This window comes from Leiobunum rupestre, chromosome 9 (genome assembly GCF_980474605.1).
Source record: "Leiobunum rupestre chromosome 9, qqLeiRupe1.1.hap1, whole genome shotgun sequence".
In the NCBI taxonomy this organism is placed as follows: Eukaryota; Metazoa; Arthropoda; class Arachnida; order Opiliones; family Sclerosomatidae; genus Leiobunum; species Leiobunum rupestre.
In genome coordinates, this window is record NC_143392.1 from 21,455,902 (window position 1) to 21,468,742 (window position 12,841).

The window sequence follows — 12,841 nt, forward strand, 5'->3', positions numbered from 1 at the left end:
CAGAACGTCATAGACCCCAGATGTATTTATTTTCGGCTCTAGCAGACGCTACACACACAAGAAGTGGCGGGAAAACTAAGGCACCGCATCGCCACCTAGAGCTGTTTCGGTCGCGAATAGATAGGCGGAATATTAGGCTAAAATGATAAAAATTAAAAACGTTTTTCTCTGCGCCACGAGCTCATGTTTTTTATCACGCGTGATTCGCACGCGGGCTTCGAAACAAAGCCAAAGCCCCTCGCGACTACGGAACGTGCTCTCCGATATTAGGCTTAAATTTTTATCAAAAAGTAGTCATCCAAAACGGTAAGTCATAGCTTGAAGAGAGTATCAGTGCCGAAAAAAGGTACGGTTAGAAAATTAACATTAAAGCAATAGGAAGTGTCATACTTATTGTAATTATGTTAATTATGCTTGAACTCGTGCAGGAAGCCGTGCCGAGGCATAGGATAACTTTTAGTTTTTTATCACAAGAGGCACTTATATCTTTAAGGATGACGTTGAATCGACGTCACTCCACACAGTTATCAGTAATCATTTCGACTAACTGAACACTTATGGAACGTAATTATTAATTAATGATTTTAAGTCCAATAAAGGTTACTTAAATGGAAACAAAAATTTAAAACATGATGAGTTCAGCCATGGTTCAGCCCACAGAGGTTCTGTTTTACTTTTTTCATTTATGCCAGATGGCGCCAATTTAAAAATTTTGGCGGGAATTTAATTCTTGATTTATTAAAAAAAAAGGACATCTTCTAAAATTATTTTAAACGATGTTTTGTATAAAAAAGCTACATACAAAACGACTGTCTCGCGGCAAAACCTAGTAAGCGAGTTTTGGAAAATTTGAAGTTAAAAGGAAATATAAATAAATATGCTAGTATAAATGCGAATTGTATACCTACTATAAAAATTCCATTAAATAACGTTCGTCGACGAGATGCACCAGTAACATTAATTACCATACGAAGTAAATAAAAAAACCCATGCTTTTGGAAGGAAAAAAAAACAAATACCAGCATGGCGGCCATAGCTAAAGGTACGGCGTGACGTCATGCTACCAAGTTCCAAATTTAAGTGTTTTACTAGGTTCCGTCATGAAACAACCGAAAAGAACTCAGAAAAACCAATCGGCATAAACTTCGTGGCTTAAACCTGAATTATTAAAGTTTTACTTCTATCGCAACCAACACTTTAAAGTCTAATTAGGAACGGAGAGTTCTAGATTTCCGGAAAGTTTCGATTATCCGGAGTAGAGTAAAGTTGGGAGGCAGAGATTCGGCTGCAGCTGAAGTCAAGTGGAAGGAGGGGTGCGTCGAAAGAATTCTTTTGAGCGGGAATAGCTGCGCACTTCAATGTTTGGCTAGGGGTTACGCCGGGGAATCTTCATTTCGGCGACTTTCGAAGCGGGACTTGATGAAATCAAAGGGAAGGAAGAGTCATCTCTTTCGTCGTATTTGACCTTTTCCGCTTACGTAGACTACTTTCGGCTAAAAGCGAAAGGGCGGAAGTCAATGGCAAAGAAGTATCCCAGCCTTTCTACTCTCTCAGCCAAATCGATCGAGAATCAAATGATTTTTCAGAGTGAAAAAATTCCCGATTTCTTTCCTGAACCACGGCGCTTCTCAAAAAATTAAATTTAGAATTTCTTTGACAAAAAAAATGTGGAGACAGAAGTTGATAATAAAATTCTTACGATAGAAGTATTCATCTAAGCTGTAAAATAAAACGCGTACTTTCGCGGGGTCGAGGCACTTTTCAATGGGTGCGATTTTCCCGCCAAATCGCGGATGTGTAAACTCAAATGATTATTTACCACGTATATCTCCCCATCTAACGGTGTAAAATGTTAAAATTACATTCCATAAGAATTTTTACCTCGGTAAAAACTCAATTTTTTCCGACGTTATGGTATATATACAAATCAACAAGACTACAAAAGGTACGTTTCAAGTAAATAACATTAGTAAGATAGGGACATGGATATTTGGTAAGAGATCAGTAACATTCTTCGGGTGAAGATCAATCGGATATAATTGATCTTACCGCCATAGAAATTGTCTCCAGTCTCCTCCTCTACCTTTACCGTTTATTTTAAGTGGTGTACTATGTAATTGCATAATTTATTAAAATTCCAAATTTTTAAAATAATTTAATACAAATATTTGTAGATTTTTTAGTCAGCTAAGTTTTTGAGCAAACTTTAATACTACCTAAAAATATTAAGCCCTCATTGTCCGCTGCGTAAAACTTTACTTCGTTTTATTTTAAAAATGGTATTGCAAATCAGTTGAAACACATTTTATGCACAGAAAGTTTATTTTTGATAACTTTTTCTGTCAAACATTCACAACATGTTATGAAATCAATGTTATCATTTACAGATGAATGAATGTGAGGTCGGAGAAAGAAAATTACTTTAACAATACCCCTTTTTTGTTTGGGTTTTCAAAGGGTGCCTCTGCCAATAATCTTAACCAATTTCTCGGTCATTATTTTAGAGTATAAAAATACTGTAACTATATTATTCCAATGTAAACGAGACCCGTTTAAAATTCATTATTGCAGGGCTTGTTATTAATTTTCTTTCAACTCGGGAGACCACACTTGGCATTAAAAATAAATATGTACAGTTCAAGCCATAGTCTTTAAAAAAAGTATCTTAATTTATATAGTTTTTAACTTTTAATCTTTTATTAGTAAGATAGGCTTGATTTTTTTTATTTTTCTTTTTATACAAACCAATAAAAGGTTAAACCAATAAATTGCGACCCATTTTTCTTGACACTGAAAGTTCTTATATACGCGTTTTGCATTTTCTTCAAACTACTGTATTTTCTTTTTTGTTGTAAAAAATAATTCTACAAAGGTACCGGGCTGGCGCTAATGCCTAGTTTGTAAATATAGACAACCTGGGGAGAAAAGTTTTAAAATCTTCGGATGGCAACGATTATAGTTCCTTTACTGCGCTTTAAGATTTAATTTAAAAAAGTTATTTATATAATAACTGGGAGGTCGTTCCCTTTGATAAAGTTTGTTAAAATTCCAATTCTTACTTTCAACACGCGTTTTATACTCGTGAAGGCGGAAAAAAACCAATACTCACGTTTTATCTTTCTTCTCAACCTTATACTTTCTATAAATGGAATAGGGAGGCCGGTTGAAGTCACTCTCTTTCACGCAAATAGTCACTAAATCAGGTTTATTTTCAAAACCCCCTCGTTCGCATTGTCCCATTAACCAATCCTGACACAAAGTCTTCTGTTCGACGGATGTATTCCTATTGAGCCATTTTTCGTGCCAACCACGGAATTTTTCATTAAGCTTTCCAGAGATTTTACGGTGAGACTAAAATTAAAGGAAAGGATGTTACTACAGGTATCTAAATTTTATCCACATCTCCTTAATCTATACATGGGGTTTTTTTTTATAGAAAACGAGAACCACCGTTGGTCTAAAGATAACATTGAACACGGTTGAAGAGGTAAAAAAGACCAACAACGTTTGTGGAGACTATTTATTTCTTAAATAAGGTGAAGTTACGTTATTTATTCTTAACTTGTAACTTTGCCTTGAAGGCCTATTGGCCAAAGTACCGCGTATCGGTTTAATTAAATAAATATATTTTAGTTTCCCCAAACGTTGTTGGTCTTTTTTACCTCTTCGACAGAGTTCAATGTTTAAACAAAGAGGCAAAAAAATAAAATTTACCTGTCTGGCACGTTTTAATGCCATTCTTTTATATAAATAGCTTTCACTGTGCACCACAAAAACCATTTTATAGGAATTCACGTTAAATTTGCACTGCGTATTGTCCACCATATCTAGTTTATTATTCCCGTCTTCGCTCGTACTAACCCCTCCCAGCAAGAGGGGTGGCGGAAGAGTCTGTTTCTCCAAATCCGCCTTGGAGGGTTCCGCATTTCGATTCAAATCGTTTGAAGAACTCGCTTGGGAAGAGTTTTGTCCATACTCTTCTTTACCCTTAGCTTCATTATTGCAAACATTTCCCCCCTTGGAGTCAAACCGTTCCTCGCACAAAGACCGCATAATTTCCGCCGCAGCCCGATCACCGTTTGCTTCAATCTCTTCCTCCCTTAGTTGCTTCTTCGAACGTTGCCGCCATACTCTTACATTACTGCAAAATAAAATAATTATATACCTCTAAACACCAATTTGATTTAATAAAACAAATCAAAACTTACCGCGGAAGGAAGACTGGTTTTTTGGCCAGTTGCTCTCTGAGCTCATCCGTGACTGAAACCTGCTCAGTCACGTACTTTTCAACATACTCCGCCCAGCGCTCCACCTCAACAGGATCTTCGGAAACAGGGTCCTCAGTGTCCAGAAGTTCCACCGTAAGTTTACCCTCATTTTTATACTTCAGGGTTCAAATGAAATAAATTAATAAATCATTTAAAATACCATTTCTAATGCGCAAAAATCATACCAGAAAAACTTTAAAGCAATTTTCTTCATTAAATATATGCTCAGCTTTCTTTTGATAAGAAGACTCCAAAATTGCTCGTTGGAAAGCAGTTGAACAACTACCACCTGTTGCTCCATTTTTAGCCTCTTTTAGATATAGCTCCGTGCATTGAAGGCAAACATCATCAGATACAATATGTTGTAACTAAATAGACAATTCAGTTAAATACTACCAAACCCTACAATAAAATTAAGAAGTGCCAAACTTTTGCAAATTTGCATTTTAAAAGTTGAGCAAAACCCTAACTAATTTAAAAAAAATCTTTTTAACCAAAAAATGTGTTGAAATCTTAGAAAATGAATATAGATATTTTTCTATCGGTGACAATCTTTAAGCCACATAATTTTTATATTTTAGCATAGGTTCCTGAACAAGATATTATAGGTAAATATTAGCGTGACAAGAACTCAGAGGCTAGTAGTCATTATTTGGCAAAGTTTCAGAAGAGTGTGCTGCTGTCATTCAGTGATGGCATGCTAATGATTAAAGCTTAATAATATAAATAAAAATTCTAACCTGCCGAACCATGTTTTGAATAACTTTATCGAGGGTAAATGCAATGTAGGCGTGAATACCAAACATTTCTCTTAACGTATCTTCATATTGATTGCTTTCCATATTCCCATCTAGCAAGTTTTTGACCATGTCCAAAAACACAGGATAATACTCTTCAATCTCGATTTCAGCTATTCGGAAAGACGAAGATGATTAAAAGCTCAAATACAAATAATGGGGAAATTTTAATATTTACATTTCGGTTTTAATCTCAAAGCAACGGCAGTGGATTCTTTCCTATCCTTTTTATTTCCAGATTCCTCTTTACTCATGTTGATAGCTTTTTCAGATATTTTACTGAGTCGTTCGCATAAAATGTGGTGGAACCGAAGGAACAAATACCAGTTGTTGTTAACAAAGAAAAGAGTGTAAGAATCCTCCTGGAGATATAAACAATAGAAACATTTTAAAAATCAAAAGAATCCACACCAAATATTACACAAATGACGTACAGGATCAAAATTTCTCATTTCTGTTCTTGCTTCTTTATCTCCCTCTAATTCGGAGCTTTCCGTTACCTTATTATCTGGATTGTTGGACTCTCTACTTCTGGCAGCGAAATCTTTTGTTACCGTGGATGGACCGGCTGCATTGACGGCAACTTGTTTTAGAATACTATTGGCGCTTGATTTTTCCAAAGTAATGACAGATTGGCCCCCACTTTGAGTGTTATTAGTGGATGTTGTATTTTTATCTCTATTTTCATCACCATTCTTGGATGATTGAAGAGCTCTTTGATCCCCATTATTGTCATCGCTGCTTTTGGCACCGCCCCCACCACTTTCATCTTTACCTTCGTCAGTTTCCATATCTTAAGTTAACAAAAATATTAGACCCAGAAAATTTTGATCAGTCAATTTAAATTGAAGAAAAGCTTACCATCATCCTTATCCATCTCGTCATCAGAGAGTTCGCCTCTTGGAACGGAAAAGAAATCAGGAATAAACTGCCGTAATAGCTGCTTAATTTTTTGTTTGTCTTCCTTATGAATTCCTGTTTGTCTTTTTACATGATGAATTACTAAATTAGCAGCATCATCCAAGACCGATTTATCCCGATAGACAATAGTGAGGTGAGGACCCGTTGGAACATCAGATACCCCTTCTTCTATTTGCTCATGGCGCTGATGGTAAAAAAATTCCATAAATGAAAAATTGCAGGTCTGTTATGGGTCGAAATCAACCATTTAAATAGGTTACCTCCTCATAAATGGTTTCAATCTCATTTAGTAAGCTTTTGGATCTCAAGTATTTGACATCATTTTGTTTGAATGTGATACCCTGATGATCGAGGGATTTTAAATAGTATTTCTCATTCTGATCCCTCCAGATTTTGTTGAAATTCTTTTGAGCTTCTCGCCATTCTTCTTCTTTTGCTTTGAGTCTAGATTGAAGTTTGATAGGATTTAAGAACGTGGATTAAATTAAATTTTAATAATGGGAATGAATAACCGATATGAAATAGGTATTGGTTACTGTAGTGTTATCATGCTTTTGCTGATTAGTATCTAAAGTACTGCTTTTATAATTGATAAAACTTCTCAAAAAGTAGATGGGGATTTTTAATTGTTATTAACATTAAACATTTTGAATACTATAGTTGCCTTTTAACGAAAGATTTTAAGAATAAAAATTAACAACTTAAGAATTTAAAAATTAGGGAAAATGGATTACTGTACCAACTTTTCATATCGGTAAAAAAATTGGTATTTATCAAATTACAATATCAGTATACTAAAGTTTAAATCATAACAAACCTTCTTAAAACAAGAGGAACAGCTACAACAGGATTTTTCTTCAATCCCTCAATGATATCAGGTGACTTATCACCATATATTCTGAAAAAATTATAAATATGTAACAAAAGTGCTTATTGTTAGAAAAAAACCAATAACCTTACCGTCTTATAGCTCTATAATGTATAACGGTTGATGTGCCACCTAATGTATCATCCAGTCTGAAGTTAATTTTCTCTTCGGGAGACATGCGATGAATTTTCTTTTGCACAGCTTCAAGAACGCGTATTGTGGAGAGGTTAGTCTCCAAGACAACATCAAGTTCAAACCTCTCATCTTCGCAACGATAAATATATTCTTCATATTGGGTTTTTCGAGAACTAACAAATGTCGAATCTTCGGACCACGAAGGAAATGAAACCCAAGTGTCATTTAAAACCTCTTTGCAAAGGGACGTACGACCACTACATTTCGGCTGTACATAGTTTTTAGGTAGAGCCCGATAGCTAGCACCGTAACGCTTGCAAGAAGAATAGTCAATCTCCATGGCTAAATCACCAGTAATTCGATCCCTTTCCTGTATCGCAACTTTATTGGGAATAACTTCGATAGAGTTGTTCATCTCTTTGTAACCCACAAAGTCTTTGAACCATTTAAAAAGCTCCGGAAATTTTCTACATAATAGAATAATAAAAATTGTTCAACTGAAATCAAAATTAAAAATCATTACGGTTATTTCATATAAAGAAGGTTCCTTACCCCAAGAAAGGCGTAACAAGATGAACTAAATCAACTCTGGTTAAAATTTCTTGGTTATATAATACCAAACAGCGTAGAAAATTTTCGTATACTTCCTGACTTCGAAGCGCTTTCCGTACCTATAAATTAAATTTAGCTAATTAATAATTTACAATGGAAAATTTTAAGAAAAATATTGCTAATACCTTATCAAAGAATGCATATTCATTGAGGGAAGCGTGTTTCCCAGCTTCTGCTAGAGAGACATCCTTCAAGCTTGTCATCCTGGGTTTCTTTGTAGTTTGCATAGGCATTGTCCCACCAGAAGGACGTTTCAACACTTGGGGCTGCTTATTCACTTGGTTATTGTTAGTTGGAGGCACCACCGGCTTAGGAATGGTTGGTTTTTTAGCAGTCGCAACATGATCATTACTAATGGGTTTTGTTGAGCTTTGCTACAATATTCAAAATTCAGCTTTTAGACTAAAAGAAATCGAACTTAAAGATGTTTAAAATCTTACCAATAAAGCACTGGTTGCACCATTAGCATCAGGAAGAAACTGTCCGAATTCTTGCAGCAGGTCATCTTGATTCTGAAAAAGCCTGGCAACTTGAGAATAAACCTCGGACTCTGTTAAGGGTTTGTTGCTCATTTCCTTCATATTTCGCTGGTCCTTCTGATACGTATGCAGTATCTCTAAAAATCTTTTGTAAATTTCAGGTTGTCCCTGAAATCGGTTCTGATAAAGAAAGACCAAATTAGTTGAAGTACTAAAAAAAATAATGATAATGTAATAAAATGGCTCTTTGTGGGATACCTTTATTTTGTTGACGTAATTGATGGCGTGATTAAACTCTACAGGCTGACTGCTGGAATTGGTACCCGTGGTACCACCCCCGCTACCAGTACCAGGAGTGCCGCTTCCTGGAGTACTTGGAGGAAGATTGGGAGTGGAGTTTGGAGTTGTAGCTGGACCTGGACTTTGAGAAACAGGCGTTGTTTGATGGTAACTATGTTGAGATTGGCTGGAATGGAGCATCTGATTGTTGGGAACTGAAGAGGAATGCGCAGGTTGCTGAAATAACAATTGGTGACATTACTGAAAGAATTTCTAAGCAAAATGCACAGTGCTCAATGAAAATTTGATGAACTATAACATTCTCATTATAGATGTCACTGAAGTATTATAAAACTAATTTTTGCTTTACTACCAAAAGATGGCACCACCAAAAAAAATAATTTCAATCAAAAAAACAAAATGGCGCCATCATTTGAATATTAAATAATGATCCACATGTATCAAGAAGTTATGGAAAACTTACTTTGGCAGCGACAGTTGGTGGTATAACAGTGGAGGATAAATTAGTAGTAGTCCCGGTTCCAGCCTGATTTGGAGAAGTTTGAACATGACCCGAAGAAGCCACTGGATGAGAATTATGAGTTGGTCCGATAGAATGAGTCAAAGCACCACTTGGATGAATGGTTAATGTTGACGGCATTGATGATCCTCCGGAACCAGGAGCTGAGCCTGGAACACTCACATTAACTTGCTCATTTGACTGAACCTCAATTTTGTAACCAGGTGGTAAGAAGGTATTGAAACCAACAATCAGCTCAGGATGGCCTTTGAAGAGGTTTGAGACACGTTGAATGACACCAGGAGTATCAATGCTAGTATCCGCAAGAAACAAAAATTCAGAGGAAGGAAAAGAGAAAAAAGCAAAGCATTTTTAATTAGCTAGACGTAAGGCTTGTCATTTTTTTCTTCATTTGCTTTTTAATAAAGTTTTCTTTAAACTTGTTAAATTTCCTACATTTACAAACCTGAAAATTTTAAATTAATTTAAGTTTAGTTTGGATATACATGTAAACGTGTGTTTGTATAAAATGTTAAACACAGTTTTATGAATATAATACAACAAAAAATTTCTGTAGTAAAAATGTGTAACAACAGCCCCGGACAAGCATTACGTCTGGTTCAACAAAAAAATAGGCCTAGCTAATGAAGCAAATAATGCTACAGCGAAAAGAAAAACTACAATACACATTTACATGTATATTAAAAGCCAATACAGTCAATCTGAGAAACTCTCATTCACATTTGAATTGAAAATACACCTCAAATTATTGTTATTTTAATTAAAGCGTACTTTTGTTAAGTTATAGTTAAATTTTTCCCTGACTGACTGTAAAAAATTTAACTAATTTTTGGGAAGGAAAAAAAGGGGGAATTTAGTAAAATAAATAGCATTATTCCTGTTAATTAGGTGGTGTAACATTGTGTATAATTTTTTTTCTCTACCTGCAAGAAGTTCTTCGATGGCCAAGTGTGCTGAAACAGAGAGGGATACATTTTTTTCTCATCGAATTAAAAATACTAATTTAATATTCCCTACACATTATATGCTTAAAGGTAACGATTTACTATTTGATCATGCTTTTCCTATGACATCAAAATATTTTAAGGATTTAAATTAAGCGATGAACCAAATAGTACCTTTGAGATTTGAATTCCTTCATGATGTCGAGGAAATCATTGTAGACTTGAGGTTGATTCCCAAATTTAAATTTGACCTGATCCAAATAAGAGAGTGCATCTTCCACTTTCAGTCTCTGGAATTGCTGCTGTTGCTGTTGACCTTGCATTTGCACAGATTGCGTGTGTGCTTGGTGTACAACTTGCTGTTGTGGCGGTATGGCTTGATGAGATTGTGACTGAATTGGGTGGGGATGGTGCAAGCTCGGAGAGGTTCCATGCGCACTTGTATTCATCGGAGAAACGCCAACCCTGGTTCTAAATAAAAATGAAAATTAATACGCAGGCAATAAAATGAATAAATTGGCCGCCGTGTGATTTTCTTTCTATTGAGAATATTCTAATATTGATCTAATATAGGATTATTTATTTTCCAATATTATTGGAAAATATGTTACATACAAATATTCACCAGATAAAGAATGTTTAAGTACTCATTGTCTTATAAAAAATTGCAAAATTTTTGCATTCATCTTATAAACAACACTGAACCAGCATGTGAATGTAAAACAATTAAACTTGCTTCTTTTGTAGTGACAGATTTGATAGAAAAGAATCAATAAGTCACAGTTGTTTAGTTCATCCATCCCGATGAATTGTACGTACAAAAGTACCGGAATAATAAATCTATTTGAATCAACTGCAAAAATTTCTTTTTGGAAACATTTTAACATAAGTACTCTCACATTAACTTCATAGTTTCTAAATAACTGATTCTTTTCATCACTTTAAAGCTAACAATTCATGAAAAAATTAAATGGTATGGTTGTAAGTTTTTGAATATTAACAGTAACGAAAATTTCCCATATTCAGTCCAATATAAACTATTTTCCTACTGCCTTATTTGACCCATTCAAATACCTTAGTTTTAAATGATGAAACTTTTTGCAAAATCTTTAGCTTATAATTAGCTTCATTAAGGCTAATATAAAGAAATAAAAGATCAACTTACGGGAATCCAGCTTGCACTGTAAATTGCACATTTCCAGAAATCTCTCTCTTTTCAGGCAAAACTGAATGGAATGCGTCTTTCATTGATGATATCGGAGGTCTGTTGATCTGAATCTTGTTGGTTCCAGCTAGAACACCCACAGTTCGATTTAAAATCGCGGTTCCTTGCTCAATACCGACAGTAGCACCCCCACCTGGAGGGGGTGCTCTTTCCATAGGTTTCCCGTGACTATGGTCATCTCCCAATGAACTTAAAACTGATCCAGGAGTAGCTGATGGAGGTGACGCGACTGGCACTCTTTGATAGTTTTCAGTAATGCTCAATAGAGTTGCAGCTGGTCGAATGTTCGCTTGATTAGCAACATATGTAGCTGCACTTTGTAACGCAGAAAAACTGCTAGAGCTGACATTTGGGTGATCGTCTAAATGCCGTCTCATTGTGTATGTTCAATTCCACACTATTTATAAACATCTGAATTAAAACAATTATGTAAATTAAAGTTTAATAATTTCATGAACGAAAACTTTAGTTCTAGAGCTTTTAATAAGCTTTCCGGTAGGGAAATTATATACATTATAATGCCTGTACTCTTCTCAACTATATATTCAGAATAAATTTAAATAAAAAATTTACTTTAGGCATTCTAAGAAACACTGTGACTCACACCATATTTAAAGATTTTGTAAAAATGGAGCATGGACTAGTTCACACCCATTTTAATCACAACTGTATTAAAAGAATTATCGCCCAAATTTTAAAATACAAATTATAGATAATATACAATACATTAATAAGGACATATGATTTGGCATTATAATTGAAAATCTGTTACAATTTCCCAAATGCTAATTTTTTAGAGTATCCTTTATTTTAACTACACCTTTAATTAAACTAAGTTCTACTAAATTTTATTCAAATAAAAACTCACCAAATATAACTAGATAAAGTTCGACCCTCTCGGAGTGCATCACATTTTTTGGCGCGGCACGGTTGCGTTTAGAAAAACAAGATCCGAAAACGTTACGTTAAGGCAAATCTCCAATGGTTCGTTGTTTTTACGTCTGCCTCATTCAAGTGAACATGGCCGCGCCAACTAGGCTTAGCGCCTGAAGGCTGTGGACCCAGCAAAGGGAACTGGTCAAATCCAATTTACTCACCACGAAAGCACTTAATTATAATTTTCCGCTTAAAACGTACCAAAAGAAATTCCCAAAGTTTGGGCGCTAAAATCATACTCTTTCCAATCTTTTTACTCGATTATTTCGCTCAAAAAATAAATAAACGCGAAGAAATCAAATTTCAACGTCTATCCGCAACGAACGCTTCCCGACCGTAGGCTTGACAACTACGCGGCCGCTGTGGCGCAAAAACCCGGCAGCAGCCCGCGCATTCCCGTACTTGGCGAGGAGACACCCCTTGACTCTTCCAAAATGGACTGTCCTTTACATCCGAAACTCGTTCTAGGACAATCCCATTTTCGCATCACCATTGAAAAGCGCACGGGCACACGAGGGGCGAGACTGACGAGGAAAGAGCGAAAGACGAGATAGACGCGCCGCAATGAAGCAGGAACGCCTGGCGAAAATGCGTACCTTTAATTTAGGTACATTTTTAAACGTGAAGAGATTGAAGAAGTAAAGTAAGCCATCGTCGGCGACCGACTATTTTACATTCGAAGATAATTTAGACGAAATTCAAATTTAGCTATAACGAAGACACGCTGAATTTTTTTCAGAAAGTCACACGAGGAAAGAACATGCGAAAATCAACAAACAATCATTTAAGGTTTATTTTCTCATTACTGAAATCGACTCAATAAGTTAAAATTTTAT

At 35.4% G+C, this 12,841-nt stretch overlaps 1 protein-coding gene and 1 long non-coding RNA gene across 3 annotated transcripts; one reads left to right on the forward strand and one right to left on the reverse strand.

Annotated features, from left to right (window-relative positions):
* Positions 1–231: 231 nt before the first annotated feature.
* Positions 232–744, forward strand: LOC149926832 (uncharacterized). Of its 2 annotated transcripts, none has more exons than XR_016473741.1 (3): positions 232–306; positions 429–530; positions 590–744. It is a non-coding gene; the product is annotated as an uncharacterized LOC149926832 (long non-coding RNA). The 2 variants fall into 2 exon arrangements; XR_016473742.1 differs by having other exon boundaries at positions 299–346.
* A 1,548-nt stretch (positions 745–2,292) lies between these two features.
* On the reverse strand, positions 2,293–12,078 carry Sin3A (SIN3 transcription regulator family member A). The gene is made up of 21 exons (XM_090158088.1): positions 11,938–12,078; positions 11,010–11,480; positions 10,019–10,315; positions 9,824–9,853; positions 8,844–9,192; positions 8,339–8,596; positions 8,042–8,260; positions 7,727–7,975; positions 7,542–7,660; positions 6,947–7,456; positions 6,804–6,884; positions 6,247–6,430; positions 5,927–6,170; positions 5,500–5,858; positions 5,244–5,427; positions 5,009–5,178; positions 4,454–4,636; positions 4,209–4,384; positions 3,715–4,141; positions 3,110–3,351; positions 2,293–2,915 (listed from the first exon to the last, which is right to left on the reverse strand). The coding sequence occupies exons 2-21, from the start codon at positions 11,444–11,446 to the stop codon at positions 2,894–2,896; spliced, it is 4,740 nt and encodes a 1,579-aa protein (XP_090014214.1). The 5' UTR covers positions 11,447–11,480; positions 11,938–12,078; the 3' UTR covers positions 2,293–2,893.
* Between the last annotated feature and the right edge of the window lie 763 nt (positions 12,079–12,841).

Bases quoted from the DNA above. Each gene is read 5' to 3' on its own strand.
- Sin3A (XM_090158088.1), bottom strand. From the start codon at position 11,446: ATGAGACGGCATTTAGACGATCACCCAAATGTCAGCTCTAGCAGTTTT. The intron at 6,431-6,803 runs GTTTGTTATGAT...ACTTCAATCTAG, and splicing joins GTTCCTCTTGTTTTAAGAAG to ACTCAAAGCAAAAGAAGAAG. The intron at 2,916-3,109 runs GTGAGTATTGGT...TTTTCTCCCCAG, and splicing joins GTTGAGAAGAAAGATAAAAC to GTTGTCTATATTTACAAACT.